At 38.1% G+C, this 24112-nt stretch overlaps 2 protein-coding genes across 2 annotated transcripts; one reads left to right on the top strand and one right to left on the bottom strand.

Moving 5' to 3' along the window:
- Nucleotides 1-845: 845 nt before the first annotated feature.
- LOC145096859 (nucleobase-ascorbate transporter 3-like) lies at nucleotides 846-7587 on the bottom strand. Its single transcript, XM_079034219.1, has 14 exons — nucleotides 7189-7587; nucleotides 6501-6598; nucleotides 6213-6389; nucleotides 5775-5875; nucleotides 5596-5671; nucleotides 5095-5154; nucleotides 4571-4755; nucleotides 3657-3753; nucleotides 3270-3356; nucleotides 3110-3168; nucleotides 2537-2628; nucleotides 2375-2452; nucleotides 2123-2286; nucleotides 846-1191 (listed from the first exon to the last, which is right to left on the bottom strand). The coding sequence occupies exons 1-14, from the start codon at nucleotides 7337-7339 to the stop codon at nucleotides 973-975; spliced, it is 1644 nt and encodes a 547-aa protein (XP_078890345.1). The 5' UTR covers nucleotides 7340-7587; the 3' UTR covers nucleotides 846-972.
- A 10133-nt stretch (nucleotides 7588-17720) lies between these two features.
- On the top strand, nucleotides 17721-23864 carry LOC145099249 (uncharacterized). The gene is made up of 4 exons (XM_079036839.1): nucleotides 17721-17793; nucleotides 18854-20039; nucleotides 20104-21959; nucleotides 23781-23864. Exons 2-4 carry the CDS (start codon nucleotides 18863-18865, stop codon nucleotides 23862-23864), a joined length of 3117 nt encoding a protein of 1038 aa, XP_078892965.1. The 5' UTR covers nucleotides 17721-17793; nucleotides 18854-18862.
- The last annotated feature ends 248 nt before the right edge of the window (nucleotides 23865-24112 follow it).

Here is a 24112-nt window from a genome sequence, read left to right as displayed (position 1 = left end):
TAAGGCGTGTTTTACATACAACTTTTAGAAGCTTTCATTTTTTAGCTTTCAAGATAAAAAAAAAAAAATAAAAAAAAAACATAGTTTGACCATAGAGCTTTTAGTTTTTAGCTAAAACAAAACACTTCAAATCAAAGAAAGAACTACTTCAAACAGTGTTTAACGAAAAAAAAAAAAAAAAAAACTTTTTAAAATTATGCAAATCAACTTAGTTACCTTTTTTTAAATCAAGGGTATGTTTTAGATACTTAGTTACCTTTTTTTAAATCAACGGTATGTTTTAGATAAACAATTTTACATTTTTATGTAATTTTATAGTATGTTTTAAAAGCTTCAGCCGCATTTGTCTAATACGATCATAGTCCACATTTATAAAAATGAAAGTATGCCTTAAACTCTCACTTTGTAAATGCCAATGAGTCAATTATTTTCAGAAAATTTTCTTTTCACAATTTTTAAAATCATTATGAAAGAGCTTTCCACAACTTTTAAACACTTTCATTTCGGCTTTCACTATTCTACAATGACTTCTTTTGCTCCTTTAGTAAGCCACAACCAAAAAAAACGTCATATCCTAATCTGTCATAGTGATCAAACGTCTTAAAATATACAAACAATGAACTTGTGAAAAAGACTATCATTTCTTCATTTCCATGCTTATCTAGCATTTTGTAACATTACCGACTTACTAACGCAGGTGAAATTTAATTTTTATAAAAATTCTTAGATTAAACTCACATCCAAGTATCAAATTACTTCCATCTAAAAACATTTGATTAAACTATATTGACATATCATTTCCATCTAAAACTTTTCATATGTCAACAAAAGCTTAAAAGAGATGATTAAACAACCAAAAAGAACTCTACTATACTAAATGATGAAAAAACCAATAAAAACATACAAAAGTCACCCTTTGGTTCATGGATCTTGAATTTCAACAATCACTTATATTTAACAAAAGTAATCTCTCTAAAGAAACCTCGTAGGAATACGATCACTAATCCTAATGGGAAAACTATAAAACTCATCATTTCTACTATCACCTTTCTTGTGTTGGAATGGGGCCCACCATGGTACCCCTCTCTCATCATGTGTATTATGGGCATCTAGTGTATTGTCTAGCAAAGTCCCAATTATCAATGCCACCATTGGACCCGAAGCAAATATGGTGTTCAATATATCATTAAACTGCATACAAAACCATTTTAAATGTTAAAGAATAAACATAAATGTTGAAGTTGAAAAGGATGTACTTTCATTTATTTATGTATAATAGCATCCTACTTATAAATTTTTTTTTCTATTGTGGCGTTGTAGTTAAAAAAAAAATTTTTATTGAGGCATTGTACTTTGAAAAATGTACCGATTTATAGCATTGTGCATTCGACTTCTCTTTTCTTATTACATGTCTTATACTTCAAAAAATTGTACAAATTATTTCAGTTTAGAGTAAATTACAAGAATGGTCCCTATGGTTTGGGGTAATTTGTCTGTTTGGTCCCTAACTTATTTTTTTAACTTGGAAGGTCCCTACTGTTTGTTTTTGTTACGCGTTTGGTCCCTATTTTACCTAAAAAGACTATTATTTAAATAGGTAAAAATGATGGGATAAGTAACGTAAGGTGATGGGGGCGGGATTGGAGGTGTGTTTATTTAAATAAATTATAAAATCAAGGGTAAAATAGCTTTTTAGGTAAGACAGGGACCAAGCGCGTAACAAAAACAAACAGTAGGGACTTTCCAAGTTAAAAAAATAAGTTTGGGACCAAACGCGCAAATTACCTTAAACCATAGGGACCATTCGTGTAATTTACTCTTCAGTTTATATTTTGATGACAATTGTAATATTTGGCAAATTTTCTAAAGTACGACACTTTAATAGGAACAAATCATGAAACTTTGTTGCTATTTTTAGCATTTAGGGAGTGTTTTTGAAACTCCTTATTGGCTTTTTGGAAAAGCTAAGAATTCCTGACTTTTTAAAAGTCATTTTTTTGCCTAAAAAGTTAGTCTTTACCAAACACTTTTTTAACTTGTTGGCTTTTTGAAAAGCCAATAAGTTAATAAGTCATTTTAAAAAGTACAGTGTTACTATTTCTTGCCCTTTGAAATTCCTTACCCATCCACCACCAGTGTGCACGGGTCCATGGCCACTTCCACCATTAGTGTTCATCACAAAGTATTGGGGAATTGATATCCCCAAAAACAATGCCAATCCCATTATGTATATATTCCTCATTGAATTATTATTTGTAAATTGAATAAACGTAACTCCAACCGCAGCTATTCAAAAAAAAGAAACAAATTTGTTAGAACTTTTTTATTTCTTAAAAGAAATGCAAAATGAAAAGGGAAGAAGTTAAGAACTCACCTACAAGGCCATAGAGGACACAGTAAATGGCTGCGAATATTGGGAGAGGAATTGATGCGAAGAAGGCTCCGAATTTTCCTAAGGAAGAACAATGAGATTTAATCATGAAATGAAAATGAAAATAAATGTTAAATAAAAAGTTATTTTGGAAAAGATGAAAACCAAATATGGCAAAGAAGAACATGAACACGGTGGATATTTGAACCACTCTTCGACTCCCAACGTGTGTTAGAGCAAGAAGTCCAACATTTTCACTATAGTTCGATGAAAATAAATTAGTAAGTCGAAGTGAAGCATCTTTGAGATGTGTTTTTAACAATCAGGATGCAGAGGGCATTTACGTCTTTTGTACAGACAAAAGGGACCACGAGCAAGTCTTTCTCCCAATTTTTTTGGATAGGACACTGAGGATGTAGAGGACATTTACGTCTTTTGCACAAACAAAAGGACCAAGAGCAAGTCTTTCTCCTTTTTTTTTTGGATGAGACATAAAATTGCAATTTTTTAGTCTCTGTCCCATTTTTTTCGGATGAGACAATAATGAGTGCAATTTTTGTCCTATTGACAACTGTCACTATCCCACCTTTATTGATGGGACAAAAAGTTACATTTTTGTCTTATTACTGATGTCAGTGATGTCAAACACAATACAAGGTTGTCTTATCTGTCATGTCATGTCATGTTATGTCATGTCATATGTAACAAAATTTGTTTTTGAATCACAAAAGTTCTTACACGGATGCATTAGTGCCAACAATTGAACCAAATATCCCATCAAGCAGTTGACCAACACCCTATAACATTATACAACCACAAGCTATATATTTCTTGTATATTCAAGAGACAAAAAGGGTAACAATGGAAGAAATTGAATGATTAATGGGTGTAAGTGAACCTGTAGACCAATGCTTCGACTCAGAACATGTGCTGGAGGTGGTGTCGCACCCGCAAAACGTGAAGCAGCAATAAACGTTCCAGTTGACTTTAACAAAAAAACAACAATAATAAATATATATGGATCAAAGAAACGAGAAATGTTTGTGTTATATTTCTTAATTTGTGTATTGTAAGTTTATAACATCCTACCTTCAGTTTCTTATCATTATAATTTGAAGAACCTACCGATTACAGCATTAAAATTGCTTTGTGAATGATATTGCTATAATTTGATAGATTTCCAAAGTATAATGTTGAAATAGGAAGAAACAAAAGTAGGATGATAATATGCTATAAATATATAATAAACAAATCAATGAAAGTACAAGAAAAGATTTAGCAAAACCTCTACAGTTGTAACAAGAGCAGCTCCCATCATTCCAAAAACATGGCTAGCTCTGAATATAGGTGTACCCCATTGAAATGGATACGGGATCTTAATCCTATATAATTGTTAGCATAAATGTAAAGGAGTCAGAAAAAAGGTGTTTAATCCAAGGTTCAATGAATAGATTTTTCTAGAACTACATTATACTTGGCTTTTTGTTGGAAATTTGCATGCAAAATACCAAACATTTGTCCATATTGTTTGATTCTGCAAACTATAGTGTTATTTTGGCACTTTTACAAAGGCTAAAAGAAAGAAATAGCAACGTGGTTTAATTTATTTGTCTATTATAGCAACCTACTTTCGTTTCTTTCTATTTCACCATTGTACATTGAAAAAAAAAAATTCTTACTAAGGCATTGTATGTTGTAAAATCTACCCAATTATAGCATAGTAAGCTCTCCTTTTTTCTTATTATAGAAAAGAAAAATGCTTTGTATTTAGATGGCATGGTTTTGCTAAAAGTCTATATAATTGGGTATAATTTTTAACATATAACGTTGTAATAGAATGAAACAAAAGTATGATGCTATAATAAACAAATCAAAGTATATTGCTATTTCTTGCATTTAACCCGTTTTACAACAATTGTTTATTTGCAATGAGGGCATTCATGTCTTTTGCAAAGCCGACAGATCAAGTGCGAGTCCTTGTCCCACTTTTTCGGTGGGACAAAAAGTTGCAACTTTTGTCCTATTGACATCTGTCCTGGTCCCAATTCAATGTATGCCAAACATAGTACAAGACTGCTCTATTCTGTTCTGTCATGTCATGTCATGTCATGTCATCTGTTGTCATGTCATGTCCTATCATGTGTCATGTCATGCATAACAGACGTTGCGTATAAGATTCTCAAAAAGCATAATGATTACCATGGAGCAGATGAAATAAGGAAGGAACGATCCGTACGACAACTCTGCTTGGTTATTTCACGGACATTGTTATACGCACCGGCGGCGGTTAAGATGGCGGCAAAAGCCCACACGAGCCCAATGCAGAACAACAAAGCAAATCTCTCAAGAACCGGGTGTGCAGACGGATGGAGGTGTTTCATGTACTGTAATATAAAATCTTAAATTAACCATTTTATTTTACAAAAATGGATCTAGAAAGGATTTTAATCTTACCCATGTATCTATGTATAGTTTGACTCTTGGAAGTCAAACTTATTAGAATTGACAAGGTTTGTTTTTCATTTTGAAGATCAAACGCTACATTATTGGATTTAGAAACTATAATATAATATTCTACACTTATTTTGTCTAATTTTTTCACTATATTGTGCTTAAATTTTAGAAAAAAACAAAGTGACTCAAATTGACTACAAAAGTCAAACATCGATAGATAGTGGACCAATTGGAGTTTCTTTTAATTCTTAGATAGTTAGATGCAATACCTGTTGAAAGACAACCAAAAACACAAGCATAGGAAGCCCAAGCTCAACGCACGTTGCAAGCTGTAAATGAGACAATGTAGATTATGAGTTTGAGTTTTCAAAAAGGATTACATGCAAGAAATAGCAATGTATTTATGTTGATTTGTTATTATATCATTATACATTTATACTTTCATTATTCTACTTTGAAAAATCAACCCATTTATAGAAATGACATTCATATAAAAAGAAATTTCAACTTTTATAATTGGGTCAATCTTTCAAAGTAAAATCTCAAAATAAGAAAAAAAAAAAATGAAAGTGCAATGCTATAATAAGGTGGATTTTTCAAATTACAATGTCATAATAAGAGAATCTTGAAAGCATGATGATGTAATATAAAGAAATGAAATTAGAATACGCTAATACATAAATAAATGAAATACGTTGCTATTTCTTGTATTTATCTCTTTCATACAAAACGAATCATGGGTAGAAATTATTTTGAGAACAAAAATGAACCTGTGGAAAACCCCTTCCAAATAATCCAAGTCCAACCACACAAACATATGGAACAACAATAAGAGGGCTAAGTAGCCTGCAAACAACAAAAACAAAATAAATAGTAAAACTTTAACACAAAAAAAAATAAAAAGTACAAAAAAGAAAGTTCGATTAGAGAATAGAGATAGTTATATTACTTTGTGAATTCTCCCCATGCTCTGCTAAATCCAAGAAGCATATTAATGAACGATGAAATGATCAATGATCCTTGAATCGCTCTCATAGTGTGCAGAAATCTCTATTATTTAAACCATAAAAAAAACCACCATCCATTAAAAAAAATAAACAAGACACCACCATAGTTGGTGTGTTTGTTACATGTGGAGGGCAAATATGTCTTTTTGCATAGACCAGAGATCCCATCTTTTCGGGTGAGAGAAAACATTGCAATCTTTGTCCAATTGACATCAGTCTTAGTCTTAGTCTCTGTTCAATGTTTGTCTCTGTTCAATGTCCGTCAAAACAGTCAAAACACAGTACAACCTGTTCTGTAATGTCATGTCATGTCAAACACAGTACAACCTGTTCTGTAATGTCATGTGAGAAGAAATTAAAAGTTTGAGTTGAATATAAACCTCATGTTCGGATGGGAAATCTTCATCTCTGAAATCATTTATAATTGATAACACAGCTAACATATAAGCAAAAGATGGGCCCATGACTGTAGGAAGCCGAGTACCACATAATGCTTGTAAAAGGGTATTTATTCCCGACATAAACAGCAAAACTTGAATTACACGCGCTTTATCGCCCTATACACCACAAAAGAAACAAAATTAGGGTAAATATTTTGAAATTTAGCCAACTTTTTTTTATTTTTTTATGAGTTCGAATAATAATATTAAATAAAGTGAAAGACTCACATGACTACCACCCATTTGAGGAACGAGAATGGATGCGATCATGACGATACTGCCAAGCATAACGATGTAGTGTTGGAATGCCAGAATTGCAGTTTGGGCTGCGTAATTTTAATCGAAGAAATTAGAATTTGAAATTAATTTGATATGTGGACCTTTTAAAATTAAATAAGATTCTCCAAAAAGGTGTAAAAAGTTCATGTGATTTGACCGAAGAGACAAATAGGTCAACATCAAACTGTATCTTGTTTGCCCTTTTTTCTTTTCAGAAAAGAAGCAAGAACAATCTGTGAATTTTACTAAAGCTTCTCCAATCAAAGGACATGGGTAATTTTGATGTGCAAAATTATAGAGAGTTAGGTAAAGAATCGTTTAAACTTGAAGTAACTGAAAAAAAAATTAAAACTTTTTTATTTTACAAAAAAAAAAAAAAAAAAAGGTTTCTTAAACATCCAAAAGGGTGACAATAATCGGATGGTGAAAGGGGAAAAGAATCGTACCTTTCAAACTATAAAAATTAAAACTTTAATGAACTTTTTTTAGGGATATTCAACTTTCTAAAGGTTCAAATCATTTTCTAAATAGTTCTCATACAAAATTTGTCTTAAAGAAAAAAGTAAAGATTCAAGATTTAAAGATTTAAAGATTTAAAGATAAAGAGATAAAATTAGTGAAAGAGGGTAAGACAAACCCCATGAAGGATTGGAATGGATGCAGTAGTTAAGCTGGAGAAGCTGTTCGGCGGGTGGGAAAGCAGGACCTCTGGCGGCACCTAGCGGTTGCTGGACGGTGGGCGGCGGAGGCGCTGGAGCTGGTGGCTGTTGGTGTCCGTTCTCCACCATTATCAAAACTCTACTGTCTACTTCCGATTGGAATCTAAAGAACACCAAGTAAATGAATCTCGAAAAGAGGAGAATGGAGTAATTGGAAATGTATGAGATAGGTTGGAAGTGTTTGGAGTTTTCTTGGAAAGAAGATAGGAGTAAGTTGGAAGTAAATTAAAAAAGAATTTCGGAGAAAAGGGCGGAGAGGAAAACCAGATCCTTAACACGTTCAAACAGGTTATAAAATAATGTGTCCTGATACTGATAGAGAGAAGACCCTGGGGGAGTGTCTCTAGACGTAAACGCATGGGCATTTTGCCATGGACCCACTTTCGGGTCGATATATTAATAGGATATATCAATGGGTTATGGATACCTTTAAATGATTGAATTTTAAATATTGGCATGGTTATGTGATAGAGCTTTTAATTTGGTTTGAATGGGAAGAAATGGATAATCTAATTGAATCGAAATTGAATTCAGATAAAATCAATTTTTAACTTTGGTTTTAGACCAAACCAAATTATAAATTTAATTTACGTTTTGAGTTATGGTAGGATGGATTTAAATCAAACAGAATGATAGCATATCCCATGAGTTATGTCTTGGCTATTCGAGATTCGAGATGTGTATTGTCAGTCTACGACTAGCGTTTTAACCTTATAGGTGATGTGGAGTCGTTTTTTGTTAATGTTGGCCTACATCAGAGTTTAGTTCTCAATCCCTATATATTTTCCTTGATATTGCGTGAGATGTTTCACGAGATTCAAGAGGAAGTGCTCGTGGGCTATTGGTGGCGGAGTGAGTTGAGTATAGGGGTGCAAACAAGTCAAGCTATTCGGGATCAGATCGTTAAAAGTTCGACTCAAAACCGTTTTAAACGAGTCTGAGTCGAGCTCGAGCTTAATATTAAAGCTCGTTTATTAAAAGAGCTCAAGTTTGAGCCTATGTCATTAAGCTCAATTAGGCTCGCAAGCCTAAACGAACCTTTATATAATATAATTTATTATTATTATTATTATTATTATTATTATTATTATTATTATTATTATTATTAAACTAAAAACATATTTGGGGAATTATGGATTTCGGGTATTAATAAACGAGTTTCTTAACGAACTCGAGTTGAGCTTAGGCTTATTTAGGCACGTCAGATAAAAAACGAGTCTATCCCGAGCGCCGATCGAGCTTGTATAATTCTTTACGAGCAAGAAAGCTCAAATCGAGTCGAGCTCGAGCTCAAGCCTCATATAACTTAAATGATCCCGAGCCAAGCCTAGTTCGGGCTTGGCTCGGCTCGTTTGCACCCCTAGTTGAGTACATATGTGGGCATCTAGAGATCAACATTAGAAGATAAAGGGTGTTGGGCTTTATTTAAAAGTCTGTTTCAAAAAACACAAATATGACAACGAAAGTATTTAAATTTTGAATAAGAGAAAACTATTTTATTCTCACCAAATGATCATTTTGCATAAAGATGAAAGATTAGCACAACCATTAGAAGAAAATAATTAACAACCTTTGTAGCTTTTGGTTCCTCTTGGGAGGTTGATTGTCGAAGAAGATGGCAAGAGCACAAAGATAGTTGTTCTACTGATATCCACCGATAATGACCAAATACTAGTTCTTCTTACAACAAAAGAGACTCTTAAGTCTTTAAGACAAAAGACAATTTTTTTCTTAAAAGAGACAATCTAATTATCAACTTCCCTTTACTTTGTCTTAAACAATTAAGAGAGAAAAGAGAAGGAGAGAGGGAAAGATCATAGTTTAAAGTGTGTAATGAAAGACAAAGATGAAAACCTGTAATCTTGTATTTATTATGTCTTAACACTTTAAGAGGTTTCATACCTCTAGCAACCTATGCTTTATAATTATGTCAAGACATGCTTCTAAAGCATGTCTTCTTAATTAAAATAAGAAAATTCCATCTTTTGTCTCCTCTTTCCTAATGCACAACAAAAGAGAAGAAAAAACAAAAGATTTATTAAAAGTATTTCATTCTTTATAAGATATAAACCTAATGTATATTTATATAAAAGACAAAACTCTTTTAATCCAAAAAGATGTACATGACTTTATATACCATACATTATGATATATTTTGATATTGAAAATTAATATTTTCATAAAGTAAATAATTTTCAATTAATTGCAAAAATGATATTATTTATCAAGAATCAAATTCTTATAAATGATCTATTTGTGTCAACTAGTTAGTGTGACCCTATAGGATCATATATTATTATTATCATCATTCTAAAATGATTCTTGAGCATACAGATCTTTCAATATCCCACTTGCACAAGATTCGTTATAGATTTATATACATAATGGTGAATGTCTAGCAATATTTCACTACCCCCAATAATACACGAAGATGTGTCATTCAAAAACATCTAACTGTCAGGAAGGTTAACGTTCCAATTGATGTATAAGGTAAGTTATCAGTTATCCTTTTGTCACAGACACCATGTTGAACATAAGATATGGATCGCAAACAATCTCATTTAGTGTTCAAAATTTAGTAAGTTGCCTTAGATGTCTAACTCTTAACACATAAGAGGAAAAATCCATTCTTGACTACATATGCCTCTTATGTAGTTTATATTATACCTAATAATGGTCTTATAATTGTCTAGTCAAAGAACAATGTCCAACCATATCAAACTATAACACTCCTCATATTTAAGTCCCAAATATGTATCTCATGTCTAAGGATAGAAAGATAATACATTTATCAAGTATTACTCATGATAAAAATCCATGAAATAATCTTGAAAATATGTCATATCCAATACATGCTTTATAACAAGTACCTATGAACTTAGTTACAATGCTTTGTCAATCAATCCAAATCATATTAGTCTTACTTCATTGTTGTTCCCGCAACAATGATCTACTATGGATATTTAGAATAACTAGATTATTTAAGGATTAAACATGCTATTACATAACACAACAAGTATCTAATAAAAAAAGTCATATTCCATATATCACAATTAGTATAATAAAAGTTGCTTACAACGTTGCAACATTTAATACTAAAATAAGATCAATTCCAATCACTACATTAACAAAATCATATAGCTCTAGCATGGCCCTCATGCTTAGCTTATGGAAGGGGCTTCGTGAATTGGCCCGCCAAGTTTTAATTTATGTGAACTTTGCGAATACAAATATCACCTCTTCCAACTTCATCCTAAATGTAGTTGAATCTTCGGTAAATATGCATTGTCCCTTGATGTGACTTAGGTTCCTTGGCTAACGCAATGACACCTTAATTCTAATAAAGGATCTCTAGAGAATCCTGAATGGAAGGAACAAACCCTAGATCCAAACAGCTTCTTTTGCAGCTTTCGGAGTAGCAATATATTTTGATTCTGTCGTGGACTGTGTAACCACGCTCTACTTGGAACTCTACCATGAAACCGCGCCTCAATTAATGATGAAGACATATCCTAATTCTATATTACAATCATATCGATATGTTTGGAAGTTAGCATATGTGTAACACTTTACATTAATATCTTCTCCAAACCTCCATAAACAAGAAACATATATTTATTTTTCCCTAAGTACTTTAGCACTTTTTTTACAGCCATCTAACGACTGTCTCCAGGTTTTGTTCGTATCCTCTTGTCATAATCAAAGCACACGATACATCAGGTCTAGTACATAACATGACATACATGATATATCGAATGTATGAGGCATATGGAATATTATTCATATTCTCTAGTTCAACCTTCATGCTAGGACTTTGGGATGAACTCAAAGTAGTGTCTTGTGTCATTGAAAAGAATCCTCTTTTAGAGTTGTCCATCTTTATCCTCTTCAAGATCTTATCAGTGTATGCACTTTGACTTAAACCTATTAATCGCTTTGATCTATCTCTATATATCTTTATTCCAAGAATATATGCAGCCTTTCTTAGATTTTTCATTGAGGAATATTTTTCGAGCCAAGTTAAAAACTTTCAAAGTCAGAATGTCATTCCATTAGTAGTATGTCATCTACATACAAGACTAGGAATGTTACTATACTCCCTGGTTTTCTTGTAAACACAAGAGCCATCTTTGTTTTTAATGAAACCATACTTTGTGACTTCGTCAACAAAACAAAGGTTCCAACTTCAATATGTTTGATTTAATCCCTAAAGTGATCTATTAAGCTTACACACTTTATTTGATTGATTTGGATCAACAAAATCTTCAAGTTGAACCATATAGCCATCGTCAAGTAAATTCCTATTAACGAAAAATGTTATGACATCCATTTGCATTATCTCATAGTCATAACATGCAGCTATGGAAAATAGTATCCTAGTTGATTTAATCATAACGATGTGCAAAAAGGTTTGGTCATAATCAATACCATGAGTTCGAGAGTAACTTTTTGTAATAACTCTTGCTTTAAATGTGTGTAGATTACCATACATGTCAGTTTTCTTAATGAAAACCCAGTTACTCCCTATAGTCATACTATGGGGAGGAAGGTCAACCAAGTATCATACTTGATTATCATACATGGATTGCAGCTTAGTGTTCATGGCTTCCAGCCATTTTTCAAATTCAAAATCTAACACAACATTCTTGTAATTGATGGGTTCATCAGAATCCACCAAAAAACATCCATCATTAGACACGATAAATACACATCTCTCATGTTCATGATGAACTCTATCAGATCTGCAAACACTTTGTGGTGTATCAAGTTCCTGACTAGCTATTTGTTCAGGTTTAATAATTTCTTCTTGAGAACTAGTTCTAACTAATGGTGCATTAGGTTATGGTTCTTGACCTTCTTTAAGTTTCACGTGCCTCCCACTAGCTTCATCGATCCATTATAAACTTTTTTTCTAAGAATTTAGCTTTTTGAGAAATATAGATATTATTCTCGCTGGGAATGTAGAAGTAATAACCTAAATAATATTTTGGGTATTTGATAACGCCTATTTTATGTATATATTTTTGGAGTTATTTTGGTATTTTATGTTATGTTTTGATAACATTTTGACCAAAAGATGCTTAAACTGATTCATATTTTGATATTGTAGGTTTTATATGTTGCTGGAGCAAAAGGAAGAAAAAAGGCTGAAAAACAAAGTTAAATCGGGAAAATTCTAGAAGAGTGCTGAAAATCACATGTCGCGCCGTGCTTTATAGGATGTCGTGTTGCTACCCATCTAATTCTTCAATTCCAAGATTAAGATGAAATTAAAAAGTCACACAACTAACTTAGTTTTGACATGCTAAGATGTCAAGCCGACATAAAATCCTATAAATAAACCCATATCTTTAACCTAAAGAGATATTATGATTTTCTATACTACCTTGGTCGACAAGAAACCTAAAACCCATAGTATTGAGAGTCTAGAGGGTATCCGGAAGTCCATTAAGTTGAAAAGAGCGAAGATCTAAAGGATTATAAGCCAATTTGTCAAGGAAATCATTTAGTTTGTTGTTCTGATCATGTTTAGTATTTCGAATTGTTTTTCTTTGTGTATTAGTTTTCTGATTTAGGGATTAAAAACCCTTTTACTTTGTTTTTAGATTAGATGAATTGATGAATTTATTGGTTATTGTTATATGGATATTTTGAAGTTATTAAATAAAATATGCTTGTTTGATCAAGGGTTAATGTCCCTGTAACCCAACTAACTTTCGAGATTTGGTTTAAAAAGTCCTTAATGAACTTTTTTGGTAGTCTATGTCACTAAAAATTTATGTGACCTATTAATTATACCAATAATGTATATTTTTATCCGGTTTTACCAGTTACCATAAGATAAGATCAGTAAAAGTTTGCAATGGAAGTTCATATGATAAAGAAAGAACCATCAGAGAACTTGTCTTCTTAGTTGATTAGTGGAATCAGCAAGTCAACACGGACGAGTCTTCATCCTACCTCCATACAAACAGAGGACACATGTACACCGCAACTTTCAAAAAGAGAAATTGAATCACACTTCTGTTGATCTACTACGATTTCTTTTTTGAAAAAAAAAAAAAACCTCTGAAAATTTCCCTAATTTGAATGAAATCCCTAACTCTAAAACATATCCCATCCATGAATCTTCTAAATATATCCGTCTTTGGATCCTTTTTTCATATCAACATTTTTATCTCATATTATTTGGAAGTTAAACTTTAATATTCTCGTTGTTTTATTTGTATGGAAGTGACTAAGTAATTTGTATTAGGTTCACATTCAGTTGGAGAGTTTAAAAATGACACTAAATACACACATTTTGTGACAACCCAAAATTTCTATTCTAAACAAACCATATCAAGCTAATAGATGTAGAACAGTTACAATGAAAACTCAGATTTCGAGTATAAGTTTGGCAGTTTTCAGGATATTACACTTAAGGAGATATTAGGAGAGTGGGTGCACTAGGGTTTTGTGCAACACTGTTATTCCAATACTCTAGGACATTAGAGTTCGTTCCAGGAATAGAAATATTTTCTGCCAAAAATCTCAGGACTATATATAGAAAACTGAACCAAATAGTTCATTAGTTGAATTCCAATTAGAGAAAAGCCAAAATTCTCTCTCACGAATCTTCGGGTTTTTATCCCAAATTGTGAGTACTTCGATCTAGTTATGTTATATAGCTTATATTGTGTTTAGAAACATCAATTTCATAACAAAACAACTAGACTCGGGAGTTTACCGCCCAAGAACGTTCTTGGGGAGTAAACTCCATTTTAAGGTCCTAAAGGTTTCCAATGACCCTCAAAGCTTTACAACTCGAACTAGAAGCCTTCATTTCATATTTAGGACACCAAAATCAATTAGAAACAATGATGAAAGTGAGTTCACAGCCAAGGAGCTTCTTGGGCCGTGAACTCCATGTTTAGGTGCCAAAATGCTTTGAAACACTTCCTAAGGCTTAGGCTTAAATTAGGACAAGTACTCTAAAGTGTTTATCGCCTAGAAAACATAAGGAATCACATGTATTAAGGAGTTTACGGCAAAGACAAGTTCTTGGGCCATAAACACCTATAAAGGGGTCAAATGACACCCTAACTCCTTCCTTATGCCTAGAACCCAACATAGATCATTACCTTGAAATGTTTGAGACTTGAAAATACCATAACCACCCTCCCAAGGGAGTTTACGGCCGTAAACTCCAAGGGAATATGGTCCCAGGGCCGTAAACTCCTCAAAGGAGTTAATAGGAAGCCCAAACACTTGATTTAGCCTTGAAACAATTCACCACTAGAGTTGTAATAATTCTAAGCTTCATTTAGAGACTTGGTTGAGAGTTTACGGCCAGGAGTTTACTCCCCTGGGCCGTAAACTCCAAAACATATAGCCATTAGACCATAAACTCCCATTAGGGGCATTGCACTCCTTTTTCGCAACCCATTAGCCTCCTAGCACTTGACCAAAAGTGTTTTCCTCGCGTTTAAATGTTTATACTTGTATAATTAGTGTTTTAACCACTAATTATTTATATACATATGTCTTCATATGTAATTAGGATCATTGTGTGTGTCTAAAGTCTTCACTTGACACCAAGCACTTGCCCGATCCTTCCTTACGATAACAATCCGTTCAATTCCAGTCACTTACTGTAGGTGCGTTCATACCCCTTAAATAATGTTTTAAACTATTTTTAAATGTTTTATGGGGGGGGGGATACAAGTAGAATTATGCTAGTTATTATATCAATCACATGTTATTAATAAGTAGAATTATGCTAGTTATTATATCAATCATATGTGATTAATATGCAGCATTCAAATGATTTACAACACATTAGCCGTTTTACCAAACAGTTTCCTTCAAATGATTTTTATAAACATTTTATATGTTTTAAACTCCTTATTACACTGTACATTTTACTCTGTATATCACATTTCAAACTTATTTACAATTGTGTTTCAAACAAATGTTTCCTTATAATTAAATTGTTTTATCAAACCTGTGCCTTCAAACTGTTTTATAGGTTGACATCAAGTCGATCTTTTCTGAAGATAATAATTATGTTCAAATGTTTTATAAAGCTTATTTATGCGTTTATATTATAAATTGCATGCCTCTATATGTATAGTTACGTAAGAAATGTTTAAAAGACTTAGGAAGGCTATCCACCCTATTTCCTTTTCGCGCTTGAGATGTGATCTGGTGGGATATCGGGTACTCGTCCGAAGGTCGTTTAAATATTAGTTATATAACATATGTACATATATAGTCATAAAAGGTCCTTCCAGTTCATCCCATGCCCTTGGGTAGCAAGGGTATACATCCCTGTCCATACGTACAAGTTAGATTACTAGTAAACTACCATATGAGTAGTTTAGGAAGATACTAGAACTATTACTAGAACGCAATATCATACAATGAGTCAGTTCATTCATGAGTCAATACTTTCTAGATCATTACTGTATATTACTATACTTGCTAGATAGAGAGAGCATACATTACAGCTAAAACATTATAGTACATTACTATACATGCTAGATAGAGGGAGAACACACATTACAGCTAGCACACGTAGAACATTACAGTACACTACTATACTATTACATGATCACACTTACATAAGTATAATTACATGATCACACTTACATGAGTACACTTACATATACATAGAACAGACGTCACTAGGTGCTATAGCACGGAGCCAGTTCAGGATCTAACTATACTGATGAATCACAACGCAATTGTGATAGTTATATCAAGTATACATGATCATAGTAATGTGGATGCTCACGGCTTGCATACATCCAGTGGTCGTGGGTAGGTCCCAAAATCCCTTTGATAGGGGAGCGTATAGTCTGGGATCTAGACATCACATTATACCTTATCCCTCAAATAAGGCAGTTGAGTACCGATGTAGTTATTTATATCAAATACTACAGTACCTGGAAGTATTACCCTAGATTTAAGGTAATAGGTACGGTTGTAGTTCGACACTACACCATAGTACTATTTCTTTTCCCATTACATTCACTTCGTGAATGATCACACGACGCACGGTAATGTAGAAACTATATTTTGATTAATGATAGTCAGATTTGGGAAAATACACTCTCTTACGTGAGCCATACACGCAGACACTAGATGCCTTGGTAGAAGGATACGATTAGTAGGAAACATAGGGCTTCCTAGGATCATACAAAACATTTTTATACTTACAGTTCATATACATTTTTATACTTACAGTTCATATACATTCTCAATACTTACAATTCATATACATACAAATACTTACATACAAATTAAGACACTATGTAACAGCCCGGATCTCCAGGTACTTTATTGTTTTAAAATTTTGAGTTTTGAGAAGGGACTCGGCGAGTCGGAGCTCAGACTCGCCGAGTAGGGTCGCGATTCTGGACGCGGGATTCGTTCGGACTCGGCGAGTCCAGGATATGGACTCGGCGAGTCCACGCTGTTTAATGAAACCCTAATTTTTCGGGTTTGGGACCTATTTAAAGGGCCTTATGGCCGTCTTTTGCATCCATCATTTCATAGAGAGATACCCTAAAAGTGCTTTAGCGATTTGAGAGTGAAAGGAGGCATTTCTTGACATTTGTGTGTTGTTTAGCAAAGGAGAAAGAGGCTCTAGCCAAGAAGAGGCAAAGGGGACTGCTATTTGGTGGATTGGAAGCTCGACCCTTCAATCTAAAGGTATAATTTCGACCCATCTCCTGTTTTGTGAAGTATAATCGATTTTAGGGTTTCTTGTGGCTTTGTTGAGTTGATTTGATGGCCAAATAGTCCCATGCTTGTGATGAGACTTCGGATCTGGATCCATAGAGGTCCAGAGAGCCTCATCCTTCAAGCTTTTTAGAGAGCAATGGAGGTCATGACCTTGTATAGTGAGATTTGTTGAAGATTCTTCATAATTAGTCATATAAAGGTTGTTCATGCATCAAGACTGGGACTTTACGTGATGAATCAGTCTAGGAGGGCCAGATCTATGAATTGTTGGAGTAGATCTGACCTTAGAAGCAAGTTTGAGTGATTGCATGGAATGGACTCGCCGAGTCCGATGAGCAGACTCGGCGAGTAGTTTGAAGATTGCCTTGGACCGGCCAGTGAGTGGTCCAGACGAGTCAGGAGTTGACCCAGTGAGTCAGGGCGAGTTAGAAAGGATTGTCATGAGGTCTGAGTCGAGCTGGGACTCGCCGAGTCGTTCTTGAGACTCGGCGAGTTGAGTCGGGGTGGCCCCGCGATTCTTCCAGGTGTAACTCGTCGAGTCAGGGGGGAGTACTCGACGTGTAGAAAGGGAATCCTAGAGAATTGGTGAGAACGTCTAGACTCGCCGAGTTGCCGTATGCACTCGCCGAGTCCGGTCAAAGTTGACCGTTGACCTGTGTTGACTTTTTAGGGGTAGTCAACCTTATAGATAAAAGTGTTAATTAGAGCCTTGTGATGTTATAGGAGGATTTGAGCTCGGAGGATCGAGCACGAGGGATTTCCAGGGATTGTGAGATACCGAGACACACGAGGTGAGTCTTCTCACTATACTTTACCTTGAGTCGGTAATCAGAGTTATGTGTTAGTGTATGTATGCTATGTGCTTGTTATGTGTTGTACTGCATTATTTCTATGTGATCTATGCTGTGCATGTTTATAGAGTTGGAACCGGAAGGTTCATAGAGTTAGAACCTGAGGGTTCACAGAGTTGGGTGCACGGACCCATAGAGTTATGGCCTCGAGTGGCTAATATGTGTTTTATGTGTGGTAATTTGGGGAACTCACTAAGCTTCGTGCTTACAGTGTTAGTGTTGTTGTTTCAGGTACTGGCGATGACCGTGGGAAGGCGCCGGCTTGATCTGTACACACGTGGAGGAATTTGATATAATTATGTGATCTTGGGATTTGTATGATACATATTGGAATTTGAAATTGATGTTTTATTAAATTAAAAGAGAAATGTTTTTATGAATTGTGAAAAATAAATTTTTTAAAATTTTCGGTGTTACAAGTTGGTATCAGAGCCTTGGTTTGAGGGATTCGAGTACACTTTCGGGCGTATTTGAACTCAAACTGAGGATTTGAGATGTATTTTCCAAAAAGAGTAAAAGATTTTCGAAAAACGCAGAGCAAGAGATGTGTGTACGATCAGTCAGCGCCCGAACGGTGATTTCCCAAAATACCTTTTTGTATTATGTGATATTCATATTGATATGATGTATCCGCATGCTAGAGTAGGCTAGGTATTGCTAATAGGACTAGAGTGGCCTGATGTGTGATGCCTTAGCCTAGGGAGAGGTGAGCTGCTATGAGATGCTTGAGAGTGAGTAGGTAGCAGCAAGGGACTTATGAGAGATCTATTAGAGAGTAGTCTATGCATGAAAAGGTACTTGAGACCTGGGATCCGAAGAGAAGGACTTGGAGTGTATTCTGGTGCGGTGCGAACAGTAGTATTGGGCCCGTACTACTGGAAGCACCGGAGCGGTGTGCAGCCCAAGTCAGAATCTTTGGAATGCCAAGAATCAAGGAGAAAGAGTTGTCGAGTGAGAGCATACCCGTGTGGATTCTAATTTATCGTATGTTGCATTTCAGAGGTAGATCATGGTGAGGACACGTTTGATGCCCGAGAGCAGTGGTACCAGTGAGGAGGAGATCCGCCGGATCATTCAGGAGGAGGTGGCTGCGGCCATCAGGGCAGAGATACCAGAGATGTTTGGGTCTATAAAGACCACCTTGATTGAGACGTTTGATGAGCGCTATGCCGCTCTTTCTGAGGCCGCTGCTGCAGCGGCTACCGCAGCGATTGCTGCTGCGAGGCCGCAGGGTGGGGATGCGTTGCTGTTCCGTGAGTTCAGCAACACGAAACCACCGGAGTTCGATGGTACACAGGATCCGGTGGCAGCTATGAGGTGGATATCTGATATTGAGGGGTGTTTCTTCACTTGCTCGTCTCCTGAGCATTTGAAGGTACGGTTCGCGCTGAACCAGCTTCGCTTGGGAGCGAAGGACTGGTGGAAGTTTGTGACAGCGCATTATTCGCCTGCTGAGCTTTCTGCGGTGACCTGGGAGAGGTTCACCACTATGTTTCGTGATGAGTACGTTCCCCAGGTGGAGAGGGAGCGTTTAGCACAGGAGTTTCTGACCCTCAAGCAGGGTACTGAGTCTGTTACAGCGATCACGAGGATGTTCCACGAGAGGGCGATGTTCTGCCCTGAGCACGTGTCCACTGAGCAGGCACGTATGAGCCGCTACTTGAGCATCTTGAGGAGGGATATTCGGGAGTTCGCTGCGAACTCCTCGTACCGAACATTTGCCGAGCTTCAGGCAAATGCCCGGAAGAGGGAGATTGAGCTTGAGACTCAGGCCAGGGAGGAGGCGGAGTCTCAGGGGAGGGATCGGCGACCGGCATTGTCGCAGCCGGCCGCCAAGCGGGCCAAGCCTGCTGATCCCCGACCAGGGAGCCTGAAGGGTCGCACTTGCGGAAAGTGCGGCAAGGGTCATGACGGAGTCTGCCGAGCTGGGTCTTGCTACAAATGTGGCAAGGAGGGGCACATGGCCAAGGACTGCCCCAAGGGGTTTGCAGTGTGCTTTCACTGCAACCAGACTGGACACCGGAAGGCCGAGTGTCCGCAGTTGCGCGGAGCATCTCAGGGGTCTGCTCCTGCCGCCACCAGAGTTACAGAGAGTCGGCCTGTGAAGGCCGAGACGCCGAGAGCTCGAGGGAGAGCTTTCCAGTTGACTGCGGAGGAGGTCCGCGCCGCGCCCGATGTTGTGGCTGGTATGTTTCCTTTCGTGTATTTATTTTGATATATGATGTTATGCTTATATTATGTTATGTGTAGGTACTTTTCTTGTGAATTCCGTACCTGCTTTAGTGTTATTTGACTCGGGTGCGAGTCGGTCTTTTGTATCTTTGGCCTTTAGCCAGTATATCAGTGCTAGTCGTGAGGCACTGAGTCGGCCTCTGAGAGTCTCCATAGCTGATGATAGAGTGATTTGTGCCACAGAGGTTTTCCGGGGATGTGTGCTAGAGATTTTCGGGGTTGAGTTTCCGATTGATCTGATTCCTATTGCGATGGGCGATGTTTGTGTCATTGTGGGCATGGACTGGTTGAGCCGATTCGGCGCGATTATCGACTGTGAGCGTCAGCTGGTGACTATACGAGACCCTTGTGGGGGAGTTCTTTCGGTGTACGGTGAGGGTACCCGTTCGGGATCAGCCTTTTGTTCGGCCGCCAGGGCGAGACAGTGTCTTCAGCAGGGCTGTAAGGGTTTTGTGGCGTATGTGATGGATACGCGAGCGACTTCCGAGAGACCGAGTTCAGTTGGGGAAGTACCGGTGGTATGTGAGTTTCCAGATGTCTTTCCCGAGGAGCTGCCGGGATTACCTCCTGTGAGGCAGGTAGAGTTTGGTATTGATTTAGTTCCGGGGGCTGCGCCTATAGCTAAGGTGCCTTATCGTCTTGCACCTCCAGAGATGCAAGAGTTATCCTCGCAGCTTCAGGAGTTGCTGGGGAAGGGATTTATTCGGCCAAGCAGCTCGCCGTGGGGGGCGCCTATTCTGTTTGTCAAGAAGAAGGATGGTTCACACCGGATGTGTATTGATTACCGGGAGTTGAACAAGCTGACGGTCAAGAACCGTTACCCGTTGCCGAGGATCGACGATTTATTTGATCAGTTGCAGGGAGCATCTTGGTTTTCCAAGATCGATTTGAGGTCGGGATATCATCAGGTGAGGGTGCGAGATGAGGACGTTCAGAAGACAGCGTTCAGGACGCGTTATGGGCATTATGAGTTTGTGGTGATGCCTTTTGGGCTCACCAATGCCCCGGCAGTGTTCATGGATCTCATGAACAGGGTATGTAGGCCGATGTTGGATCGGTCGGTGATTGTATTTATCGATGATATTCTGGTGTATTCGAGATCTAGGGAGCAGCATGAGGAACATTTGAGGGAGGTCCTTGGGGTACTGAGATCGGAGGAGCTTTATGCAAAGTTCTCCAAGTGTGATTTCTGGTTACGGGAGGTCCAGTTCCTAGGACATCTCGTTAACCAGGAAGGGATTCTGGTCGACCCGGCCAAGGTTGAGGCGGTGATGGGTTGGGAGGTGCCAAAATCACCCTCTGAGATCAGGAGCTTCCTTGGATTAGCAGGGTATTATCGGAGATTTATCAAGGATTTCTCCAAGATCGCAGTGCCACTCACCAGGTTGACCCGGAAGGGTGTTGCATTCTCTTGGGGTCCCGAGCAGCAGACCTCCTTTGAGACACTTCGCCAGAGGTTGTGCGAAGCCCCAGTATTAGCTCTCCCGGAAGGGATGGAGGATTTTGTAGCATATTGTGATGCATCGATTTTAGGGTTGGGTGCGGTGTTGATGCAGAGGGGTCATGTGATAGCATATGCATCGAGGCAGCTGAAGCCTCATGAGACAAGATATCCCACGCATGATCTAGAGTTGGGGGCAGTAGTGTTCGCCCTCAAGATTTGGCGCCACTACTTATATGGGGTTCGGTGTACGATATACACGGACCATAAGAGCCTGAAGTACTTGATGGATCAGCACAATCTAAACATGCGTCAAAGGAGGTGGTTAGATGTGGTCAAGGATTATGATTGTGAGATCCTGTACCACCCGGGCAAGGCCAACGTGGTGGCCGATGCGTTGAGCCGCAGGGCGGAGAGCACTCCATTACGAGATGTATGTTTGAGGTTGACCCTGGTAGCTCCGGTATTGGATGCCATCCGTGGGGCACAGGCCGAGGCTGTGCAGCCGGAGATGCAGAAGAGAGAACGGGTCGTTGGTTTGGTTTCGAGATTCGTTACGGATGGGCGAGGGCTTATGACTTTTCAGGGTCGGATTTGGGTACCGTTTGTGGGTGGTTCGCGCACTTCCTTGATGGAGGAGGCACATCGGTCGAAATTTTCGATCCATCCGGGGGCTACGAAGATGTATTTGGATTTGAGGAGAGAGTATTGGTGGCCCTGTATGAAGAGGGACGTCGCATGGTTTGTTGAGAGGTGCTTGACCTGCCGTAGGGTTAAGGCCGAGCACCAGAGACCGCATGGCAAGTTGCAGCCATTGGAGGTTCCCGAATGGAAATGGGAACAGATCACTATGGATTTCATCACCAAATTGCCGAGAACTGCCAGAGGAGTCGATGCAATTTGGGTGATTGTGGATAGGCTGACGAAGAGCGCTCACTTCCTTGCCATCAGTGAGAGTTCTTCAGCAGAGAAGTTGGCAGAGTTATATGTGAGAGAAGTGGTATCTCGGCATGGGGTGCCGATCTCGATTGTTTCAGACCGTGATGTGCGCTTTACTTCCAGATTCTGGAAGAAATTTCATGAGGAGTTGGGTACTAGATTGCATTTTAGTACCGCATATCATCCCCAGACAGACGGCCAGAGTGAGCGGACGATTCAGACGCTTGAGGACATGCTTCGAGCATGTGTGTTGGATTTTGGGGGTAGCTGGGATGCGTATCTACCCTTGGCAGAGTTTTCCTACAACAACAGCCATCATTCGAGCATTGGTATGCCTCCCTTTGAGCTGTTGTATGGTAGGAGGTGTCGGACCCCCATTTGCTGGGGAGAAGTTGGGCAGAGAGTGATGGGCAGTACCGAGATTGTGCTTCGTACGACAGAGCAGATTCAGCAGGTCAGACAGAGGTTATTGACCGCCCAGAGTCGACAGAAGAGTTATGCAGACAGACGCCGGTCCGAGCTTAAGTTTCAGGTCGGCGACTTCGTTCTCCTGAAGGTCTCTCCTTGGAAAGGAGTGATACGATTCAGGAAGAGGGGCAAGTTGGGGCGCCGGTATATTGGGCCATTTCGCGTGATTGCGAGGGTAGGCCGGGTGGCCTATCGTTTGGAGTTGCCAGCGGAGTTGGGACAAATCCACGACACTTTTCATGTGTCGCAGTTGAGGAAATGTATTGCCGATGAGTCGGCAGTAGTTCCATTGGGGGATATTCAGGTGGATGCGAGCCTGAATTATGCCGAGAGACCAGTAGCCATCAGAGATCGGAAGATCAAGGTTCTGAGGAACAAGGAGGTACCTTTGGTGTTGGTTCAGTGGCAACACCGGAAGGGATCAGAGATGACCTGGGAGCCGGAGCGCGAGATGCGGGCTCAGCATCCGGAGTTATTTTAGAGCGAGACTTCGAGGGCGAAGTCTAATCCTAGTGGGGGAGAATTGTAACAGCCCGGATCTCCAGGTACTTTATTGTTTTAAAATTTTGAGTTTTGAGAAGGGACTCGGCGAGTCGGAGCTCAGACTCGCCGAGTAGGGTCGCGATTCTGGACGCGGGATTCGTTCGGACTCGGCGAGTCCAGGATATGGACTCGGCGAGTCCACGCTGTTTAATGAAACCCTAATTTTTCGGGTTTGGGACCTATTTAAAGGGCCTTATGGCCGTCTTTTGCATCCATCATTTCATAGAGAGATACCCTAAAAGTGCTTTAGCGATTTGAGAGTGAAAGGAGGCATTTCTTGACATTTGTGTGTTGTTTAGCAAAGGAGAAAGAGGCTCTAGCCAAGAAGAGGCAAAGGGGACTGCTATTTGGTGGATTGGAAGCTCGACCCTTCAATCTAAAGGTATAATTTCGACCCATCTCCTGTTTTGTGAAGTATAATCGATTTTAGGGTTTCTTGTGGCTTTGTTGAGTTGATTTGATGGCCAAATAGTCCCATGCTTGTGATGAGACTTCGGATCTGGATCCATAGAGGTCCAGAGAGCCTCATCCTTCAAGCTTTTTAGAGAGCAATGGAGGTCATGACCTTGTATAGTGAGATTTGTTGAAGATTCTTCATAATTAGTCATATAAAGGTTGTTCATGCATCAAGACTGG

This window comes from Lactuca serriola, chromosome 4 (genome assembly GCF_051521515.1).
Source record: "Lactuca serriola cultivar US96UC23 chromosome 4, Lser_US96UC23_V15, whole genome shotgun sequence".
Taxonomy (NCBI): Eukaryota; Viridiplantae; Streptophyta; class Magnoliopsida; order Asterales; family Asteraceae; genus Lactuca; species Lactuca serriola.
Note: the sequence above shows the minus strand (reverse complement) of the source record. Positions and strands in the feature narration are given on the sequence as shown.

What these genes read in the sequence shown, in the direction of transcription:
- LOC145099249 (XM_079036839.1), top strand. Translation starts at nt 18,863, where the DNA reads ATGGTGAGGACACGTTTGATGCCCGAGAGCAGTGGTACCAGTGAGGAG. An exon ending in CGCGCCCGATGTTGTGGCTG is followed by an intron (nt 20,040 to 20,103) that starts GTATGTTTCCTT and finishes TGTTATGTGTAG; the next exon opens with GTACTTTTCTTGTGAATTCC. An exon ending in AGAGCACTCCATTACGAGAT is followed by an intron (nt 21,960 to 23,780) that starts GTATGTTTGAGG and finishes TGTTTAGCAAAG; the next exon opens with GAGAAAGAGGCTCTAGCCAA.
- LOC145096859 (XM_079034219.1), bottom strand. Translation starts at nt 7,339, where the DNA reads ATGGTGGAGAACGGACACCAACAGCCACCAGCTCCAGCGCCTCCGCCG. An exon ending in GCATGGGGAGAATTCACAAA is followed by an intron (nt 5,672 to 5,774) that starts GTAATATAACTA and finishes TGTTGTTTGCAG; the next exon opens with GCTACTTAGCCCTCTTATTG. An exon ending in TTTTGGTTGTCTTTCAACAG is followed by an intron (nt 4,756 to 5,094) that starts GTATTGCATCTA and finishes TTTATATTACAG; the next exon opens with TACATGAAACACCTCCATCC.